The sequence below is a fragment of the Amphiura filiformis genome, chromosome 5 (assembly GCF_039555335.1).
Source record: "Amphiura filiformis chromosome 5, Afil_fr2py, whole genome shotgun sequence".
In the NCBI taxonomy this organism is placed as follows: domain Eukaryota; kingdom Metazoa; phylum Echinodermata; class Ophiuroidea; order Amphilepidida; family Amphiuridae; genus Amphiura; species Amphiura filiformis.
This window is the reverse complement of record NC_092632.1, coordinates 24,030,413-24,053,368: the sequence shown is the minus strand read 5'-3', so window position 1 is coordinate 24,053,368 and position 22,956 is coordinate 24,030,413. Positions and strand designations below refer to the sequence as shown.

General features: G+C 35.7%; 2 protein-coding genes across 2 annotated transcripts in view; both read left to right on the top strand.

Moving 5' to 3' along the window:
* The window catches only part of LOC140152833 (metabotropic glycine receptor-like), a 132,636-nt gene extending 129,341 nt beyond the window's left edge, over positions 1-3,295 (top strand). The window contains exon 10 of the mRNA XM_072175348.1: positions 483-3,295. Within this exon, the coding sequence (XP_072031449.1) occupies positions 483-532 (50 nt within the window). The 3' untranslated portion in view covers positions 533-3,295. The remainder of the gene's footprint in view (positions 1-482) is intronic.
* Positions 3,296-17,606: 14,311 nt separating this feature from the next.
* The window catches only part of LOC140152832 (uncharacterized), a 121,376-nt gene continuing 116,026 nt past the window's right edge, over positions 17,607-22,956 (top strand). The window contains exon 1 of the mRNA XM_072175347.1: positions 17,607-17,778. Within this exon, the coding sequence (XP_072031448.1) occupies positions 17,709-17,778 (70 nt within the window). The 5' untranslated portion in view covers positions 17,607-17,708. The remainder of the gene's footprint in view (positions 17,779-22,956) is intronic.

Here is a 22,956-nt window from a genome sequence, read left to right as displayed (position 1 = left end):
TTTCTTCTGATTTTACTTAAGAAGATCTTCAGCTTTCGTCACAAATATTTAGAACTTAAGACCAACCGCGATCTTTCAAAAATTCTTTTCCATTTTACTATTTCTTTCATTATTAATAACGCCTCTATCTACCATTCAAACTTCTTACTTCTTTAAATGCGAATCAAAAAGTCTGTCATAAATCAATTATTTCAACTATAACGTTTCATAAATACGCGGATTTTGTTTTTCTTTGCCTGAAGTAATTTTTTGCCGACATTCCTTCCCAAAATGTAATATGCATATTGCCATTGTATAAACAAAGGTAATCAAGACTGACATCTGTATCAATTGTTATGCAAGAAGCCTATTGCATTATGGGAAGGAACTGACGTCCGGTAGAGAAACCCAAACTCCGCGTTTTTATGTAAAGCTTGGAACTTAAAATAATACCAGGTACACACTAAAACAGTCGTAACTAACTGCGGATTTCTTTTCCACAGAAATGCTGCAAACTGGGGCTCACAGTCACAACACAAAAACGAAAATGTAGTCTTCCTCGTTCTGCCTTAAACGTTTCCTTGGTTTGTAAGTTTGACGCACACTGGACTACTGAATTGCATGCATCATGCCCTCAACAAATATTATTGGCACTGAGTATTGACAATTTTAGCACAACCCTTTGGATCAACTTGATAATGATTTGACTAATTTTGACGCTTTATGGAAGGTTTACCATCATTGTTTTAATTTTTACTTATTTTACTTGTGGTTGCTTATGAAATAAGGAATTGAGATCTTCAAGGTAAGATCTGAATACGATAAAGCTTTAATACGAAAGTTTGTGCCAGAAGAAATGACACATTTAATAATTGTTTTCGAACAAACAGTACTCAATACAATTCTCGCGATTCACAATACGATGGACCACCAGAGGTCGTGCTCTTGCCAGTTTGACCTCCAGGGTCGACAGCACCGTTCCAGCCAGCATTCGATTTTCACGCGAGTATGATATACTGTGATAATAATAATGTTGTAAACAGCTCAAAGAAGGGTTCCGTGTGACCGATAGATAGAAAATGGGCTATTCCAGTTGAAATTCACACTACCCCTGTGGAAGATTTGGGAAATATCTCCCAAAGGGGAGTATGTTTTTAAATGTAATTGGTCATGGTTAATCATTTGAAACCCATACTCTTGAAACCTATATCTTCCACAACTGGAGTGAATATTTGAAATGGAAGTTACCCAATTGTCTATTCTATTCGAAACTCCTACTCCCTCTGTGGAAGACTTTAGCTAAATCTTCCACAGGGGTAGTGTGGATTTCAATTGGAATAGCCCAATGGATCTACTATAGTTGTAATTTGCTTTTTAGAAATTCTTCTATTGACATTTAAACACACAATGACAATATGTAATGTTCATGTGTTTTCGGGATTCCGATGTCGACGTTTTCCCATGATGCACTGCGTATTTTGGCCTCTCCCCAGCAACCGCTGGAGGCGCATTTTATTGTTCATCGACCGAATTGATGTTATTTTTTAAAGAAATGCTTAGAAAGTGTGTGAAGGTTTTAGTACGTGAAATGTAAAAATATTTGTTTAAAGGTACAGCAAAGTTTATGAAATGAGAAACACCTGCTCAAATGAAAGCCTCATACCAATCTTCACCGAAAGTATTTCATTTGTTATAGTTTCATTCGGTAGAATGGGCGAATTTCCGCAACATCTTGTTACATGGTGTACCACCGGGAAATCACGTGATAACAACAATTGACCTTTTCGGTAAATCCCATAACCCTTTGCGAGTACACCTAAGAACTCGTCATTTTGCGTCACGCCGCGCTGCGCCGATGCGCACATCGTTTATCGAACATCGTTACTGCGCATTGCAAGTCGGCGTGACGTAAAATGACGAGTTCTCAGGTGTGCTCGCAAAGGGTTATGGGATTTACCGAAAAGGTCAATTAACAAGGTCACCCAGTCAATAGTTAGCATTATTGAACTATTTCGCCCTGACTTGGCAGTGATGTCAACGCGTTGAGGCAACTGCTTCTTGCCCGCATCTATCCGGCATCTTTAAGCGCGTGCGTGTGTACGCCAGCGCTTTGAGGGAACGCTAGCGATTTGAAGCTGCGAACTGGCGTCACTGCCATAGACATAAGGGTGAAAATGGTAATATTTTGTTGGGTGTAACGGGCTTTTTATATACATTGCTGTATCTTTAACTGTTATTCAAATGGGAAGGAATTTAAGGTATAACTGTTAGATGTATTTTTACGTTTATCAGTATGCTTCGACTATATTTATAAAAAACGTATTTATATATACGCACGTGACCCATGGGCACGACATACCAAGACCAGCAAGCATGACCAAATCCTCATGCCATTGAAAAGGATAGGAACTCTTTAGATAAATATCACCAAATTTAAGTATTAATTCAATAGCAAAATTATTACACATAGGATGATTCCGAATTTGTAATATGTTATCAAAAACATCATTTTAAAAGTATTTGCCGACGTAAAAAAAAAAACTATCTACGGAAACGTTTATAAAATAATCACAATGTTGAACAAAATAGACAATTTTGCTGCACAGTAGTCTCGTGTTGTTTACCGCCTTTGTATTCAATTGTACAGGAAGACCACCCGCTATGTAGACAGTCACTTCAAGACTTACTGTCTACAAGCTGTTATGGCAGCGCAGAGGTGGTCACGTGCGTATTTATAAATACGTACTTATAAATATAGTCGAAGCAAACTGTTTATAAAGCTGATGTGACGAAATTTTAATGTTTCATTTCTTCGGGCAAAACGTTTTGTTGCTGTTGTACTGACATACTAAGGGAAGGAATATAAATTTAGAAAAGGACAAGGTACATAAATGAGAATAGTAAGACAAAACTTTTGAACAGAATGATAATTGTATGGAAAAAGAAGCTCTAGCAATTACAGATGATGATACTCTGGACCATTTAAGATTCACCAGCAATCTTTTCGACGTAGTGATACAGATTGATAAGGTGACCGGAATCGTGAGTGCGCGTTTTCAATTGGTTATAACAGTTCGCTCGAGCTTCCTTTTCCATTATATTAGATTTCAACACAGAGCTACTTTTTTGGATTGTGCACTGCACATTGGCATCTTGTTGAACAGATAAAATACCTTTGCATTGTTCTTGGGTTTTGGCTTTGGTTTCGGTTTTGGTCACGTGTATCCCATTATCCCAGCAGACTAGACAGGTCGCGTGACTTACCACATGTGAGATAATGCAATGCAGTCATCCTATGAAAATATTTATATGCAATACTTATCGTCGGGTGCATCACATACTGGTCTATCTTGAATTTTTGACTTTTTTGAGAAAATTGGTATATAGTTCTTTTTTACGGAGGTCTTTCAATACAACAAATTACAGACCTCAATTTTTCCTAGATAATTAGATATAAAATGTTTAATTTAAACTATCTATGATTTTTTCAAAATACGTATTTTCACATACTGATCTATCTCGAAAAAAACACACATATCTAGAAAATCGCAATTGAAAATCTTCGTATTAAGTTTACCTTTTTATAATTTAATTAGACTATGGATTTTCATGAAAGTGGTTTTGAATTAAAGCATATACGTAACAGATTTATTTAAGTGGAATCTTTAATTATATTTACGTATGTAATATTGCTTAAAACTACACTTAAGTTGTAGTTCTGTATGTGAAATCGTTAATTTCCCGATATCGTATTGAAAGTGCATTACATACTGGTCTATCTCGAGATAGACCAGTATGTGATGCGTCTAAAGTCACATCATTGTTCGCGAAATCGAGATAGCCCCCAAGACAGACCAGTATGAAACGCACTTTAAATACGATATCGGGAAATTAACTATTTCACATACAGAACTACAACTTTAGTGTAGTTTTAAGCAATACTGCATACATAAATATAATTCAAGATTCCACTTAAATAAATTTGTTAAGTATATGCTTTAATTTAAAACCACTTTCATTAAAATCCATAGTTTAATTAAATTATAGAAAGGTTAACTTAATACGAAGATTTTCAATTGCGATTTTCTCGAAATGCGTGTTTTTCGAGATAGACCAGTATGTGATGCGTCCGACGTTATGTTCCATTTTTGGCACTCTTGCTTACTGATACGAAACGGCTCGTACAAACTTATTATGATTGATCTTTGGTTCAGAAGTTTTGGTTTCTATTTTGCCATTTGCAACTCCAGTGAGTTGCATCAAATTTTGAGAATGCGTACAAATAATCCGGTATTTTAAGGTATTTTAAGGATTGAAGATGCCAAGGTTCAATTATTTTAGCAATCAAATATAAATATAAACAAGGATTTAGTGTTACTCTAAATCAAAATTCAACAAGAAAGGGTTAAAACATACATACACCCACCCACAAACCAAACCCCACCACGCCACACACATCAAACAACACCCTAAACACTCATACTACCCCAACCCAAGACACATCCCACATTCACCATACAAATACACCCCCCCCCACCCACCCACCGACAAGTGCAACCAAAACAAACAAAAATTTGTCTTTAAAAAAGACAAGTTCACGGATCAGGTGTATAGTACATGTACTTTGAGCTACTTTGGTCTAACATTTAATATTCATATCTAACCTACTCTGCACTTATTCGACAATAAATAAGTGATATGAGGCTTAATAATGATACCTTCGTCTTGACTACAAAAAAGACCTCTCATACACGTAACATAAACACATCCCTTACAGTGGTGCTTCCCGGGGTATGCAAACAAGCAACACATAATGTTAAGGAATAGGGTGCCCTGCAATACTTTCTATAGACTAGACAGGTCGACAATTCACAATGTCTCTTTGACCAATTATGAAGTACATATTTTAACTCATAAAGTGATAACTGGTATTATTTCGAATTAGTTTTTCATCCCATGAGAGCCGATAAAGCCGACAATAACAAAGCCATCAACTACGAACTACGTATGGGCATATCGAAGCTTATGATACGGTATTATGGGCATTTTTATTTTGCACACTGATAGCTGATAGCTTTTAAAGCTATTAGCATTTTATGTTCGTGTTGCTTGACGCAAGAAGGCAAGTTAGAGTATAACCTGTTTGCGGATATATAAGGATTATAACAAAAAATACAGTCACGAGTTTTAATTAAGAGGCGAAGTGAATGCACAATGCGCATGCGTCCCTTTACCTAGTCGGCACGTTTGAGCTTTTGAATGCAAAGTCATGTGCTCTTTAATATCCGAAACTCATCGGTAAGGGTGTAAGCTGTGAGGTGTAACATTCCATTGCAGTTCATTGTGTATTAAATTGACTGATGGGATTATGGTACTGTTAAAAGACCTCTATGAACGAGTGTTTCTCAAATCATGGACATACCTTTTGAGGCGTCGTCGATACGAACTTATATTGTTTAGCGTACGCATTGGTGATGTTCGTATCGACGAGGACACAATTTTTGTTTCTTTTCGGAATTACCGGAATAGTTAATTGACCTTTGTTCATGGGTTGGTCATAAAAGTTGGTATTTATTTACTTATTACTTATTTCATGACGATTTTATGTGTTTTGTAAACATGCGATTTCGTCAGCTTATTAATAGACCCACAAGAAGAAATTACTCAGGACAATAGCTTACTTGTGGGTCTAATAATAGACGAATAAACAGGTAAATATAGAAAAATAGGTTAACACAGAGAAAAATACTGTACTTGATGTAAATGACAATAGTCTATAAAATTGTCCAATATTCCGTCTTTGGATCAGACAAAAGTCTTTTATCAGCGGCTTGTAGAAACCATGCAAATACTAGGCTGCAAACTGTACATCAATAAATATATGAAAAAAATATGTTCAATGTTTTGTTAAAATCAACAGTGGAGATGTAACAATTGTAAAATACTAAGTCGAAATGACTATTTTTACAAGACTGTTTTGAGGTGACTGACGTGCGAGACTGACAACAACGTTGTACGAATGGTAATGTCACCGACGGAGACAAGTCTTTTTCTTTTATTATCTATAATATTTGTAGAAACAGATGACGTAACTAAGAGTTATTATTAATTTGTATGCTTTTTTTAATTATCAATGCATTGTGAACAATATAAAAATTGTACATAACTGTAACTATTAATTGTCATGACAAAATTGACTTTCATGTGAACTATTAGTTGGATGTAAATATTTATTAAAACATTATAACGTGTTGTGGACCACTATTACCGCGACGGACATGAATGAGGCATAATCCGATCTGTTTGTTGATGATACTATATACGCGGGACGCTATAATAGTAGAAGCCGTTAATAGAGCACATTTTTCTGCTATTACTAGTTGCTTCCCAGTTGCATAAAGTATCAAGTTCAGTTTTGTCAATAGCGCTATCGGTGTCATTATAGACCGATGGCTTTTTCTATCCTACCCTTGAGATGTAATAAATTATATCGAGCATAATAATACCAATTTGCATAGTGCTACCGTTTATTATTTAAATGAGCCATCGGTACCTATCGGGGCACCGATGAGCCATCGGTACCTATCGGGGCACCGATGAGCCATCGGTACCTATCGGGGCACCGATGAGCCATCGGTACCTTTCGGGTCACCGATGAGCCATCGGTACCTATCGGGGCACCGATGAGCGATCGGTACCTATCGGGGCACCGATGGCTAAAATTATCGTCAGATCACTTTAACTAGTGAATTTTGGGTTGATTATGAAAATATTTCATGGAAATAAAACATTGCTCAATTGATTTTTTTTTTTTATATGGAGCTTAAATTTACGATTTCGATTTCATTTAAAATGATCAAAGCAAAACAAAGAACACTTTCTTATCATCACGCTTCACAAATCTGCTCAAAATTTATACAAAATATAAATCCATTTTTTTGTATGGTGGTTTTTGACATTGTGTCCGATCAAATTTGTTGGACTTTCTGGACCGGAGTTACTAGTTTCTTCTTTAATCTCAGCCAAAACAAATCGGTATTAGTTTTATGTTCTGTTGTATAACCTTATGACTTCAACTGCAAGTAGACTTGCTAGAAGACAAAGTTTTGTTAAGATCAGTTTAAACCTTTATGTTGTGATACCGTATATGGTTTAAAATGCAAAAGACGCATGTTTTTTTTTTTGGTTTAGTCACGTGGCTAACATAATTGAAATTGTCTATGCACGCATTGTAAAAAAGATTTAATTGCTTTGAGAAAATAATATTTTTCCAATGTTTACTAACCTTAGTAAACTGTAAATATTGATAAAAAACCAGCTTAACTTGAAAGAAAATGATATGTTATCAATTTGCGAGAGAGTAACATTTAAGCGGACTAACCGTTATCAATTTTACCTTTATCACTTTTCAACTTCTTATAAAAGCTACTTCAGTTTTTCAAACAAATTTCTTTGATATATATATGTATATATATACAATTTAAATAAATGTTGATCATTATATTCCAAATATTACCTTTCCACTGCTTACTATTTATTTACTTTTGTACATCACTTTAAAATTCTTGCAATTTTGTAACAATCAAAAATAGTTCACGACGTTCACTCTTTCATCTGTGTTACATGACTTATGCGCTCTATTCTATAATCATAAATTTTCTTTCAAATTGTTAGTCCCGATGGAGCTCTGCACAGCTATAACTGCAAGTTTTTCAGAAGAATAGAAAGATTTGTACATAAAGCTTGCTTGATAATGGGAAATGTTAAATATATTATGAAGTGAACATCAAGTATTTTGATTATGCTGATTTTTTAAGGATGTGTATAAAAATATCGTGTAAGTTTGGGTGTATAAATGTTAATAAAATCTAGAATAATACTGTTTTAGATATTGTAGTGTGTTATTTCTTTGTGTCGCTTTAAATAATTAAGGGGGGAATTGTACGAGTTACTCATAACTGTAATTTCGCTGGAAATATTAAAGGAAGTGTCCGGCAATCACAACATTATGTCTTATATGTTAGAAAAATAATTATCAAGCATGAATCACATGGTTTTATTTTAAGCAAACTCATATTAACCATAAAAATGAATAAAAACAACCATCTCTCAACATGCGATATTCAAATTTCCCGCGCCGAAATTGTCTAGAGCAATGACGTCCCAATAATTCAATGAAGCCTGACGACAAATGAGCACAAATAACCATGACGTCATTGCTCTAGAAATTTCGGCGCGGGAATTTTGAATATCGCGTGTTGAGAGATGGCTGTTTTCGTTCATTTTTATGGTTAATATGAGTTTGTTTTAAATAAAACCATGTGATTCGTGCTTGATAATTATTTTTCTAGTATATAAGACATAATGTTGTGATTGCCGGACACTTCCTTTAACTACATACACCATAATTCGAGATAGGACTATACACACTTCTGGACACAAGTGATGTTGTCACAGAGATTATGGGAAGTGTTTGCAATTTAATCATTTATGATAGATTAGGGAAACTGGCCAAACAAGACAACAAATAAACACAAATTCCGACCGGCACACAACCCAACTTGAAATAGAAGCGACGGAATGTGCCGGGATTCGAACGCACGACCAGCTCCCACTGATAAATGGTGGTTAAAACTGGGTCTATGTGAGCAGTTGAGGTATACAATACACATAAATAAATATTACGCAAGTACACCCCTACAGGAGATCGAACACAATGTGTTTATTTGTTCTGGTGCATGATACGTAGCCCGTTATCTACTTTACTTGTATTACGCTGGGGGGAAAGATTAAGCATCAGTAATGATCTCCTGTACGTGTGTTCTTGTGTAATATTTATTTTTTATGTATTGTATACCTCCACTGTTCATTATATTTTTTCCCAAAAAGACCTACACGTTTTTGGTGTTTTGGGGAAAAATATATATCTTCAATACAAAAGGTCAAAGTTTTCATATGATGGACGACTTTTCATCCCAGCTACATACACTTTAAGTACATATCATTAGATTTATACAATTTACTTCGAGGAATGTAGCATTTCAAAAATATCAATTTTTAATCATTGGCCATAAAATGTTTATTATATCGCAAATTTCAAAGAATCAAAATTATTTGATATCAGAAGGAAATTCCTCTCATTCAAAATGCAATTCGATATGTCTGTTTGCTCTCAGGTCCCACAAAAATACTATCCGATTCCTTAAGGGTGTCAAAAGATGTTATTCCTCAAAGTGTTCCTGTCCCAGAGCAGGATTTTATGGACACCAATAACTCAATAATTTAATTTAACTCGGATGGATACACACCCTTCAAGGAAAAAGTGTGATAATATTCTTGATTTGATATTTTCTACTACACATGATCAGATCTCTGACATTTCAATTTCTAGTGAGTTCTCCCATACTGACCATGTCTTGTTGGAATTTGTTGTGTACACAGAAATAAATAGACTTAGGCCAGCCACTCGGTTTGTTTACAATTTTAAAAATGCAAACTTCAGTGCAATTAGATCTGAGCTTACTTCGACTGATTTTAGTCGTGTATAAAATGCATCCAGTGTTGACATGTCATGGAATAACTTCACTGATATTTTTATGAACATTATCAATAAGCACATTTCTAAGGTCAAGATAAAAGATTGCACAGCTCCTGCATGGATTGACTCTGAGATTCGTCGTCTAGGGAACAAAAAGGAGAGTGCATGGCGGAGAGCAAAAAAATCGGACTCTCCGCAGGCTTGGGAATCATTTCGGAAGTTGCGTAATCGATTGAAGAATTTAATTCAGGATAAGTACAATGATTATATTGACAGTTTAGGTGCTACCATCGCTGTTAATCCCAAGAGATATTGGTCTTATTTCAGATCCAAAACTCAATCCCGCACTTTGCCACAGTTGATCAAGGGTGATTAATGTACTGCATCTGAAGCCAGTGATAAAGCGCAATTGTTCAATTCATATTTTTATTCTGTGTGTTCAAAACCCATGGATGATATTGAATTACCTGATAACTGATATCCCTATGTTTCAACGCCAGTTACTTGGTAGTATTCAGATTGAGGAGTCTGATGTTTTGGAAATACTATGCAGTCTTGACACATCAAAAGCTACTGGGCCTGATGGCATATCACCAAGGTTATTGAAAGAATGTGCCTCTCAAATTGTTCATCCCCTTTGTCACATATTTAATTGTTCTCTTTTGTCTGGGAAACTACCAAGCATATGGTTATAAGCTAATGTTGTGCCTGTTTACTAGAAGGGTGACAAACAACTTGCGGAAAATTATCGGCCCGTTTCCTTGCTGTGCATTTGTGGTAAGATCATGGAAAGAGCTGTGTTTAATATTGTTTTTCCACAAATTAAAGATCATATTCATCACTTTGATCTTTGGTGGGACTGTCCTAGAGGTGCTTTGCACCTGTTAGTCCTTGCCTTTCACTGGTGCAAAATTTTATCTGCTTCCTTTTTTTTTTGTATGTACTTTTGAATGTTCATGTTCAATATATTTTGATGTTATATTATAAGTATTGTATATACCAGTGATAAAGTGTAATAAATAAATAAATAAATAAATAAATTTATTGGGGTCGGACAACGTTATCCTTTGCGTCACAAAAAACATTTTCCCAAAATAATGTAGATTGTAAAAGTTTTTATCGTTACAGATTCGCCAAACTCCCTAATTTACATTATTTGTCAATCTCTAGCGTAATCTTCCTCCTCGTCCTACCAAGAGGACTTTATACCCGCTATAGCAGATTTCCCCCTTGTGCACTAAAACGCCCAAATAACTCGGGATAATCGTAAGTCCACCAATTGCACTCATATTTTGCACTTAACGTAAACAAAAACTAAATTTGATTGTTTTATTGGAGTGCGGACCATTACTCGTCGATAAGTCGATAGACATCCCAATAAAGCGGACTTAGTCACCGGTCAGTTCTACAGAATAGATCACCATGGCCAGTGATGGCTAACTATGGAAACATATTAAAGGACATCGAAAAGTTTCTAAGTTATTTATTTTGCGCTCTATCGAGTATCGACGAGTAATGGATATATTCTGTAGATTTAGGTTTTGTCTGTTTGTCCATAGACCATTTAAAACATGTTTTAAATGGTCTATGGTTTGTCTGTGACTGCTAATGTGAGGCCGTCGTAGGTTCTACGGGGCTCAAAATCGGTGGGTGGGTGTAGTTCTGTCCTGGCAAGAAGAAGTTTATGTTCGTTAAGTAATCCGACCCCGGGGCCCCCTCCCAGGGGTCATCTGAGGTCAAATGACTAAAAACTGTCATATGGGCATAAAACTAGGTCGTACGGGGCTCAAACTCGGTGGGTGGGTGTAGTTCTGTCCTGGCAAGAAGATGTTTATGTTCGTTAAGTCATCCGACCCCGGGGTCCCCTCCCTGGGGTCATCTGAGGTCAAATGACTAAAAAGTGTCGTATGGGCATGAAACTTGGTAGGTACAGTCAACATTTAGAGCAACATTTTTTGAAGGTCATTTTGGGGTCATCCAAGGTCACCACGGGTCATCTGAGGTCAAATTAGTAAAAACTCATTATGGGCATGAAACTTGGTGGGTACAGTCAACATTTAGAGTTATAAGTTCAGGTCATTTTGGGGTCATCCAAAATCACCCAGGGTCATCTGAGGTCAAATTACTCAAAACTGTCGTATGGGCATGAAACTTGGTGGGTACAGTCAACATTTAGAGCCCAATTTTTGGAAGGTCATTTTGGGGTCGCCAGGGGTCATCTGAGGTCAAATTAGTAAAAACTGTCATATGGGCATGTCACCATCAGCCTGGTAATCGCGCCCTGCCGAGAACCGCCAAATATGGTAACCGCCTAGTCTATTTTAAAACTGATGCATCAATGACTATGTTCATCATGTCATATCATTCTCACATACATTAGGCTGCGATCACATAGAAGTATACTATTCGGGTATACGGTGCACGTTTTGCAGGTGCACGCGTATAGCTTGAATCGAGCAAGGTAATTTCATAGTACCGGGTCACATAAGAGGAACTATTCGCTATACGAAAATACGCTCATTCGATCAGGCTGAGTTTACATAGTATACTCCTATGTGAACTCAGCCTGATCGAATGAGCGTATCGTATAGCGAATACCGTATACCGTATACAGTATACTTCTATGTGATCGCAGCCTTAGGAAATGAATTTAGAGAATACCTTCTGTTAATAAAATACTATGCTGACCTCACGCTCCAGTAATTTGGAAATGATTGAGCTCAGAAATACATCAAAGAATGACTTCCAATTCATGAAAACAAATAGATAATCAGCATATCGGATTAAAAGCTTGAGGTATTTCAATTCTCGGTATTCGCAATAAGGTACTATCTAATTCTGCACATTATGACACCTCATTGAATGCAATGTGACCTCAAGAAGTAAAGTTACAAGCATTTGATTAGACGAAGAAAATTGGTAAACTGACCTATAATGCCTATACTCGCTAATCGCTATACGAAATACGCACATTCGATCAGGCTGAGTTCACATAGTATACTCCTATATGAACTCAGCCTGATCGAATGAGCGTATTTCGTATAGCGAATACCGTATACCGTATACTTAGAGTACTAAGCGGTGCGCCGTGAGTTCGAACCCCGCCTCTGCCAAACTTCAAAAGAAGTAAATTAAAATTTGACTTTTTTAAAATTTCATATTTGGGAAATGTGACTGGGAGAATTTATGTATGGTGTGAAGTGGTGTGATAGGGCATGTACTTTAACTGGCCGGCGCGGTCCGGTGACTAAGTCTTTATTGGGCGTTTTATCGTAGGTCAACGAGTAATGAACCATATTCTTCGCATCACAAAAATCATTTTCCCAAAATAATGTAGACTGTAAAAGTTTTTAGCTTTACACATTCGACAAACTTCCTAATTTATTACAGATTTTGTCAATCTCTAGCGTAATATTCCTGCTCGTCCTAACAAGAGGGTTGTATACCCGCTATATTGATATCAGATGTTCCGCCGGGTGCACTAATCGTATGTCCACCAATTGCACTCATTTTAATGAAATTAAATTGATCTATCAAATACTAATCGCTCATCGCTCCGTGATGGAGTATTAATTCCGCTTTAGTGTTCCGACGGTAACTGACTGTAAATATATATAGCTGTCCGGGTTTAAACGTTTATCGTAAATAGCGCCATCACAATTCTGTTTTATTGATTTTACGCCATTCTCCGAATTAAGGAGCGTGTACAGGGGCTTGTCCCGGTTATATTATGTGACTGATACAAAATTTCACCGATTTATATAATTAGAGACGTCAAAGATGATAATTTTTCATTTAATTTAATCTTAATTTATCATCTTTAAGGTGGTACTACACCCCTTGATAAATTTGTGACTATTTTAAATCCCTTGATAAATTTGTGACTATTTTTGCATTTTTCTCAAAAAATAATAACACACTGGTAACAAAAGTTGTGTATATTATAGGGGCACGGAATCCAGTCACTACACTGGAATTTGAGTGCCTCAAGACAAGCGGTACGTTATTTAAGATAAGAAAAGAGGTACCGCTAGAATGTAGATATATAAGGAACCACTTGTCTTGAATCACTGAAATTTAAGTGAAGTAATTGGATTCCTTAAAATAACCATTTTAATAGCATTTAGTTCAGTATTTTTTGCTGAACCATGAAACAGTATCAGCCTATATTAGTGTATATTACTAGCTTACTTACTAACTGACTAACCATTTGGTCTGAAAGGGACATATCTCAAAATGCCACGAAGGTATGGCCCCTCGAGAGAAAGAAGTGTAGAATATAATTAAAAATATTTCCCCACCCGGGGTGACACTCATTATAAGACCCGGGTCAATATTCATATGGGTCCTTTTCAAATCTCAAAATGGCCCTGAGTGATGTCAAATGAGAGTGGAAAAAGTAAAGAATATACCGGTATCAAAAATTATTTCCCCACCGGGGTTGACACTCCTCATAAGAACCGGGTCAGTATTCATATTTGGGTCCTTCTCATATCTCGAAATGCCAAGAAGGCATGACCCCCGAGTGGTGTCAAATGCATATCAATTTGTAAGCGCTCTTTAGCAAATTCATTTAATTTACAATCGTATGACAAAACAGGCGAAAATAGTAACTTTTTGCACAAGATTTGCAATTTAAAGAGAATTGGCCATTGCTCATTCTAGTGACGCTAGTGTGTGGACAATATAAGTGTGCTTTTTCATTTAATGACATAAAATTTGACAAATATTGTAAGGAACACTTGAGGTTTTGACTTTTGGTCAAAAATGTGCTTGGATATGTAGTTTTCAACAGATTTACCATATTCACCTTGCTATTGAATTGCGTTATCTGTTGACCTAGAGACAAAAAGTGTTTTAGGGGGAAGTGTTAGCTTTCGTTTGATATAAATCAAATTCTGACTGGATGAAGGGAACACTTGAGGTTTCGACAAAAACCAATTATAGAGACCCATTTTCCAGCTAGAGTCTCCACAGCTTATACAATGCTATGTACTCAACTGTGTAGTGTAATGAAAGACTGTGATGGAGACCATTATTCGCTGCTTGCCGTTCTCTGCTTGGAAGCTCTTGGACGAAAATGTGTGCTCAGGTGTATCGAGGTGGAAACTGTGCGTTTATAAGAGAATCATTTTTGTATAGAAACCTTTCCATATATGAAAGAGACCAAAGCAAAGAATATAACAAAAATAGTTTCCCCACCGGGGATAACACTCCTCATAAGACCTAGGTCAATATTCATATTTTGGGTCCTTTTCATATCTAATCTCGAAATACCAAAATAAACAACCTCGAAATGCCATTAAGGTATGTCCCCCGAGTTGTGTCAAATGAAAGAGAACAAAGAAAAAAATATAATTAAAATATTTCCACACCCTGGGGTGCCACTCATCACAAGACCCGGGTCAATATTCATATGGGTCCTTTTCATATCTCAAAATGGCAAGAAGGTATGATCCCGAGTGGTGTCAAATGAGAGAGAAAAAGTATAGAATATATTAAAGCCGCACACATGTGTGTTGGCTACAAATTATTTCCCCACCGGGGGTGACACTCCTTATAAAATCTGAGTCAGTATTTATATTTTGGGTCCTTTTCATATCTCGAAAATTGGTGTCAAATGAAAAAGAACAAAGTAAAGAATTAAATAAAAATAATTTCCTCACCGGGGTAACACTCCTCATAAGACCTGGGTCAATAGCTGAAGCCACATGGTTCAGCTATGGTGCTCTAGTTTCTCTGTAGTTTGGTGGTATCATAAAACTGCCGTACGTGGCGCACTACTTGTACCGCCTTCGTGTTCGATGTATTGTAGGAGTGTCGGCGTAAAAGCAACTGCAGATGTTTGAGAAGATCCTGTCCACATCATGTGCAATTTTAGTGCCACTTCTTCTGGTAATAAATGGGGGTTTTATGCCAAAAAAAACGCAAAAAAATGGGTGCAGTACTCCCTAAACTTAAAATGATTATAAGTTTAGTACTTCAGTGCTCTGGTAATTGTTTGAATGAGGATGTGAACAATTACAGCAATGTGCATTTCAGTGTGTCCTCAGTCCTCACAAACATTGAATTGCAAGAATAAAATAGTAGGAGATGGAGGTAGGTGAGGTAGACGTAGAATATGTATTATGTGACAACATCATGTTCCATTCATAAGTAAAACAATTTGGTGACTAAAAAAAGGGACGTTTGCACAGTATTTTGTGGGCCATGGGAGCACAAGAGATACACCAAATTGAATTTTGAATACAAGGAATGTCCTGATATTAAATAATTTAGATTTTTTGAAATTTGCGATATAATAAAAAATTTATGGCAACAAACATAACATTGCAAGAGTTAATGGCAGCCGATGGAGAAAGAAGATGTGGTAGTATTACTATTATGGCGATTGCCTGTCCCATTCATAACTATATAAACTGGCCTCAAAAAGAAACTTATAATTTTTCACAAGGTCATATCTTAAAATCCTGTCCATAAAAATGAACAAAAATAACACACAGGATTACTTCAATACTCTACTCTAAACACATGTCAGTAACCAAGCAGTTGTCTAACTGATACAGCGGTAAAATGCACTGACACGGAACAGCTTCCGGGACCACATTCACAGGCAAATAATTGGAACCCAGCAACAGAAATCTGTGAGAATGCGTACAAGAACCTTACACAGGTGATTATTTCAAAAGAATAAGTGGAATAGTGTGGATGGGCTGCTTCTGCTTTTCACACACTTTCTTCAAGAAACAGGTCTTTTCCACACTATTCCATTTACTCACAGATTTCTTGTGTTGGGTGCCACTTTTTGGGCTGTGAATGTGGTCCAGGAAGCTGTTTCCATGTCAGTGCATTTTGCTGTGTGTCAGTTGGATAACTGTTTGGTTACTGACCAGTGTTAAGAGTATAGTATTGAAGTAATCCTGTGTGCAATTTTTGTTCATTTTTATGGACAGGATTTTTAGATATGACCTTGTGAAAAATTATAAGTTTCTTTTTGAGGCCAGTTTAGTTTGGTGACTAGTATGTGTGTGATTAGGAGAATATGGTTTAAAATTGGGCTATACAGGGGGAAGGGCAAGACTTCTCACATGGGGGAAGTTATCCCCTTGGCTACGCCACTGCATGGTGAGTAATGATACGAATGTGATTTTACTTGATCTTGTATTTTTTGTACCAATTAAGAGTGCTTTAGTAATCTTTTGACGAAGATGTGCACTACAAGCAATAGACACCTCAATGTGCGTTTTCCACTTTTAGGGTGTTCTCACATAAATAGCATTGTAAGAATAAAGAAAACTGCTAACAGAGACACTCATTCACCATACTCTACAGATTGGTGTCTATACTGTATTATGTAATTTGGTGAAAAGGAACTGCGAGTAATGAAATTAGTTGACCTTACATCTTTTCTTACCGATTATGAGCATTTTTGTTATGAAGTGAAAAATGTTAATATTTTCTAACTAAACGTCATTTAGTTGCTAAAACACTGTGGGCCATGGGACAAACTGTGTCTACACAACATTTACCTCAACCACCCATACCCTCCACACATATTATAATTATTGCATGCACCCTATCTTATACTTGTGCATTGCTGATTTTTTTTTTATTATCAATTATCTTTGACCTTCAAGACATTCAATAACGGTATCTCACCCATTTCTTGAAGATTTGTGACATTTACGGTACGTTAGTTTTGAATTATGCCGGAGGAAATAAAAAGCAAATGATACAAATGAGAGAAAGGTCACGAAGAATTACTTCCATTGACCGATTTTATAGTAATGTGTACATCGTCCAATATTGTACCAGCTCGGTGTTTTATTGTTTCTTTCCTACATACGGATGGCTTCCCTTTTGGGTAAAACAAGTCTCTAGTCTATGACACGGCCTATTTCGATTTAATTGGATCCCGTAGAACTTCCACAAATCCACTGTAAATATCAGGTCTACCACAGGAGAATGATTAGAAACAGCACTCAATTTCCATGGAGTTGGGTACTCTGATTTACCAACCATTTGTGATCAAGCGCATGTGTAACGCACGTCGGTTAAAATCACGTCAAATCACAACTACGGTGTTGCCAACAACAGTTCGTATGCATATTTCAGCTTCTTCTTTCGTTATCTCGTTAAAGCTCTGTTTTGTGACGAAGAAAAATAAATCGTATATAAAACAGATTTCACAATGATTGTTGAGTGGAAGACACTTTGGAATTGTATTTTTGTATTCTATTTTCTGCAATTTATCTCCGTCGGTAAGTGTTACTTTATATTGCCATTGGATGTAATCACAATCTGATAACGCGCTCTTTGCGGCATTCCAAATGGGACTGTTATGTTACTGCGTTTACGATATTCACACAGATTAGTTCAGAAAGCAATATATAAACTCCTCTGTGCTTTTCCTTATTACATTCCAATGAACATGTTCTGCAACTATTTTCTACATTAACTTATATACAATTCTGTGGTTGTGTATAATTATATTGTGTCTTGTGAAATTATGGTAAATGAAGTACCCTTATATTTGTGTAGCAAATTACAATAAAACAAAATGCTTCCTAATTTAGATTGGAATTTGTTGGAATATTGCATCGGGCAATATAATTACTTCTGTGGACGTATAATATATTACAAATGGTGTGAATTACACATGGTCGTTTGGTATCTAATTGTCACAGGTGGTCAGATATTCTAAAATCGTGGTTGAACAAGGTTTGATAAAAATCAATATGGATCCAAAATGTTATTCTATTCAAATTATGCGCTTTCTGAACAATTTGTGATTATTTAGGTTTATAATAATTATGTACATTTGTACGTGATCAGAAGTACTGTACATGTCAGTAATATCAAACGATAGTTGCTGCATGGTTATTCTGTCTTACAGAGTATAACATTAACATCCCATGTCAATAATGTCATTCATTCTGTAGATAATATATGAGATTATGCATGTTTGCATGTTTCCATAAACATTTTTTCATTTATATACATATCCTACAATGTCCTACAATAAAATGAAATAACAATAGCAAATAATGTATATCAGTAACAACGGAGTACAGCACCTAACATTATTATGCTGAGCTGTATGAGGATCTCCCTAAAGATAAGTGAGATGATCAAAGTGAGAAGGATTCGATATACTGGTTACTGCCCAAAAGAAGAGTCGGTATCTAAGCTACTTCACTGGACTTCAAAACGTCACAAAATGTTAAGTCACGAAAATATGTTTAAAATTGTTTGGGTGAAACAAAAATGCTTACAAAATGTAGCGTAGACGAAAGACGATGAATATCATTTTCTAACATTATACATGACTTGATAATGCACATGAAATGTGTACCTCAAATGTGAGCTGTGTACAAAATGATTGAAAAGTAAGGTGCGTTTAGTTTTTTAATAATATAAAATAAATTTGTTATAATTGACAAAACAAAACTTGAAGCAAATTTGTAATATATATTTTATTATGAAAAACAAGCTCAGTTAAAACAAAAAGTACTGAAATTGAGGTAAATAAATGACTTAAAATTCCACTGCATTCAGCTCATCTTTTGCATACTTACATATTCACAAAAATGCAGAGCAATTGATTTAACGTAGGGAGGTGACTCCAAATAGTCCCAACTTGAGCACCTGAATGTGCATAGGCACGATTACACCACAAATCACACCTTTTGATCCCGTAAGATGTTTTCAATGTACAAAAAAAGGCACATTATTCTCACAAAGCGGAAAACTACATTATGAATTCTCAATATAATATTGTCAAAGGTACAATTACAGACAACTTCATGAATGGGTTTCTTGAATGGAACCTCAAATATATTTACAATATGACATTCGTCTTTAATATTGTTTGCTTCAGAGGTAGCGTTAGTCTACCTCTGAAGTACAAACATACTTTTCAATCAACGTGAAGAAATAGAACCACAAGGGGCACGTTTGTTATTATATGATTTAATTAGAGCCAAAACATCTATATAGCATCACAAACTAATTATTATAAGCGACAAGCCCTTCTAGAACATTTTAAGAACAATCTGCTTGCCATATATCTTAAGTGACTTAAAAATAATAAATAAAATCGATTAATATCAACATATACCGGATATTCTTCCTTAACTCAGACTTTACCAACTATCTGATTGGACTTTGAAGTAATAATAAGACACCATCTTTCCTTCGATTGGACACTCCCTTAAGAATACCACATTGCCCGTCCTCGATTTTTCGTTTCATTACAATTGATTTATTTCCCTGGTTATTGTCTGCAGCGACAGAAACGAATAAACTCTTTAGAGCAGTGTAAAGTAGATTTGCAAGAGTTGCGGCATTTTAAAATCACAAACATTCATTAAAACCTAAGTGATATAAGGCTTTAATTAATGTACTTTGCCGGATTATCATCATGATCAGTAACAGGAATATATATTGAAACTTAAAATATTTACGCTTACTTCAGGACGATTCAATGAAACATGAATGTACTTACAGAAAACACACTGTTCAGTTCAGTAAATTTATGCACCGTCAAACTGTTTTTGATTTATGTATTAAAAGTGAAATTTTCATGTATCAGTGATACAAAGATGCTTTGTATTAAAATAATGTTTTGTATGATTACGACACAGAAATATACTTTTTATTATTTCATTTCTTATAATATTTTTACAAAGCTTTGTTGATTGGAATTGTTAACGAGAAAAGATGGCTATTATTAAAAGTGCGAAAGAAAAATAACATTATCCTAATCCTTAGTTCTAATCTGGAATTTTCTTTCCTGGAAGATTAGGAATATTAGTCAAAATTTGATTGAATACTAAAAATCCAAAATAATATGTCAAAATCTATTTCTCTTTTTAGTTCTCTTTCTATCGATTTCCATACTTAAGGGCAAACAATCTATGTGCAAGTCATCATGTTTCTGGATAATGGCGCTTATATCTATATGAAGATTACATATACCTGAACATCTAACTCACCTTTTACACCGAACATACTCAATTCCTCCAAGCGTATTAAATAATCATGCAAAAGTTGTCTTCTATTTCAGTTAAATCAGACCCATAATATTCTGGAATGAAGGTAGTATATAGCTCACATACAATCCTGTTGCAATGTAATACGCACCTACATATTAGGTGATAATTATAATTTATGATTTATGTTTTTGGGTCGAAGTGATGTACTATTTTAAGAAATTATTGAATTCAAATGTGCGCGAGTAATCGACGAGGCACTTTCCTTGCCTCCTTATTCCCTATTCAATTTGTACTAGTCAGCATCAGCCGTGCAGGGGCAACTACATAATAGCGTTACGTAAGCTCGGCTACCTCCCAGACATTAATGAAGCATGTTTGGGGGTGACAGTTGAGGAAAGTACATGATTTTCATTTTTTTTAAATGGTCATGAAGGAATATTTTGAGTTGAATGAACAGGTATTTTGTGTCGTATTTGATGTCATTTGATCATTGGTGCACAATGAAATTTCTACATAGTTTGTACTATGTGCCTCAATAAATTCTATTATGGACTTACTTTGCTTACATATGTGTACATCAGAGGTAGTTGAACTGAGCACTGCAAACATGTAAACATTCTGATGATACACTTTTTACCCAATAGCTGTGTTCAACGTGTTTCCATTTATGGTTGTTAAATGAATACTTAAATGCACTAGATCTCTTTGTAATGATCCGAGTGTCACAAGTTAGTGTCACAGAATTACAAAAATGTCTAGGCCATATTGGTAAAAGTTTGATGTGAATGAGCTTTATTTGGTATTGTTGTATTTTAAAAAGAACTTCACGTGCCGTTCTCAGGCATATAAGTCGGTTAATATCACTTAGAGATATGATCCAATTTTAGTAATGTTGAATGTATTTTTGAGTTGAGTGCAACTTGAAACTATTTAAATCTAAAGAACGATGGGTCAAATTTTGGTTGGTTTTCAGCATAGTGTATAGCCTTTGAATAGCAATTTTGAGGGGTAAATAATTTATTACCCTTAATTTCCTTGATCAATTGACTCCAAACTAAGCTAATCGTATTTAAATATTGGACAATATCAAGTATTATGACGGTATGGTCATTTCTGACACTTCATACTGCACTCTTCATATGAGCACATCCAACGCATAGACAGCGACATAACACTTCAGACCAAAGCACAAACAACGATCTTCCCAAGCATATTTTTTCATCCTCTATCTCAACACATCAAATACTCGCATAGTGACAAAAAATGGCGGGAATTGACCCGAGTGTGGATTGTCCACTTCTAAGCCAACAGTTTACATTGCCGATACGATGAACTAACGCCATAAGGGTCTCTTGATGATATTCATATAATTCGCAACGCTAAAGGGAATAGATCAAGTAGAAAGAAATCAAATCAAGTGATTTCGATAAATATTTATTTATATGTATTACCTCTTACCAATGCTATATAATATAACCTCTAAAATCCCATGGACTGATGGAAATATCGCAACGAGCACTTGTAGGTATGAATATATATTGGGACGTCAGTAGTGTGTGTAGTCGATAATCACTCTTGCTACACAAGATTTGTTATATCTCTCTATCATTACCTCACATCGGAGCTTTCAATCAACCTGCAAAACCCTCCGTATCGAATTAAAGTTTCATATCGATTATAGCCCTGTCTGTTTTTATACGATCCTTGAAGACCTGCAGGACACGATTCACTTTATAACAGAAAGACCACGTCTTCTTATCACTTTGTCAAGGAGGGAACATGTCCTTGTTTTGATCGAGGATAGTGAGCAAGACATGTTGATCGATGTGATAAAATCTGGTATTTGCATCAGTTTACAAATCCAATTATTTGTGTATACATCCAACTGAACATCTTGTTACATGGGCTCTATCCATATTTGTACATGTTTGACATTAGATTATGTTTCAAATGATGAATTAACCTATATAACAACATGATATTAGCAGGTTAGGTGTTAATATCAAATAAATCTCAATGGGGTCGTGTGTGTTTGCATCCTAAGCTTATCCTGACAACATACATCTGCCTGTCACGGCTACTTCACACGGACATTTTGTCTTCATTTAGAAAGAGTGTTCCCTGCTATTAAGCTTAATTTCCCGCCCATTCTAAATGTGCTCACGTGTCTGTCGTAATTAATGTTGCATCTTTAGTTAAATTGACCGTTAAGTATTAGAGGTGTTTCACCTAAGCGGTGAACCTGTTGATGGCCTCATCTGTTTATTGGTTAATTCGTGATTTTATCGATGCTCTTTATTTGTTCCACGTCCATGTACCACGTCATACATAGTGAAAGTCTGATAGTGATATATGATATTCTGGAGTGACTTTGGCCACATTGACCAGTGATAATGCTACTGATGTGACTAGAATACAAAACTAGTAGGCTTGTGATGGCCA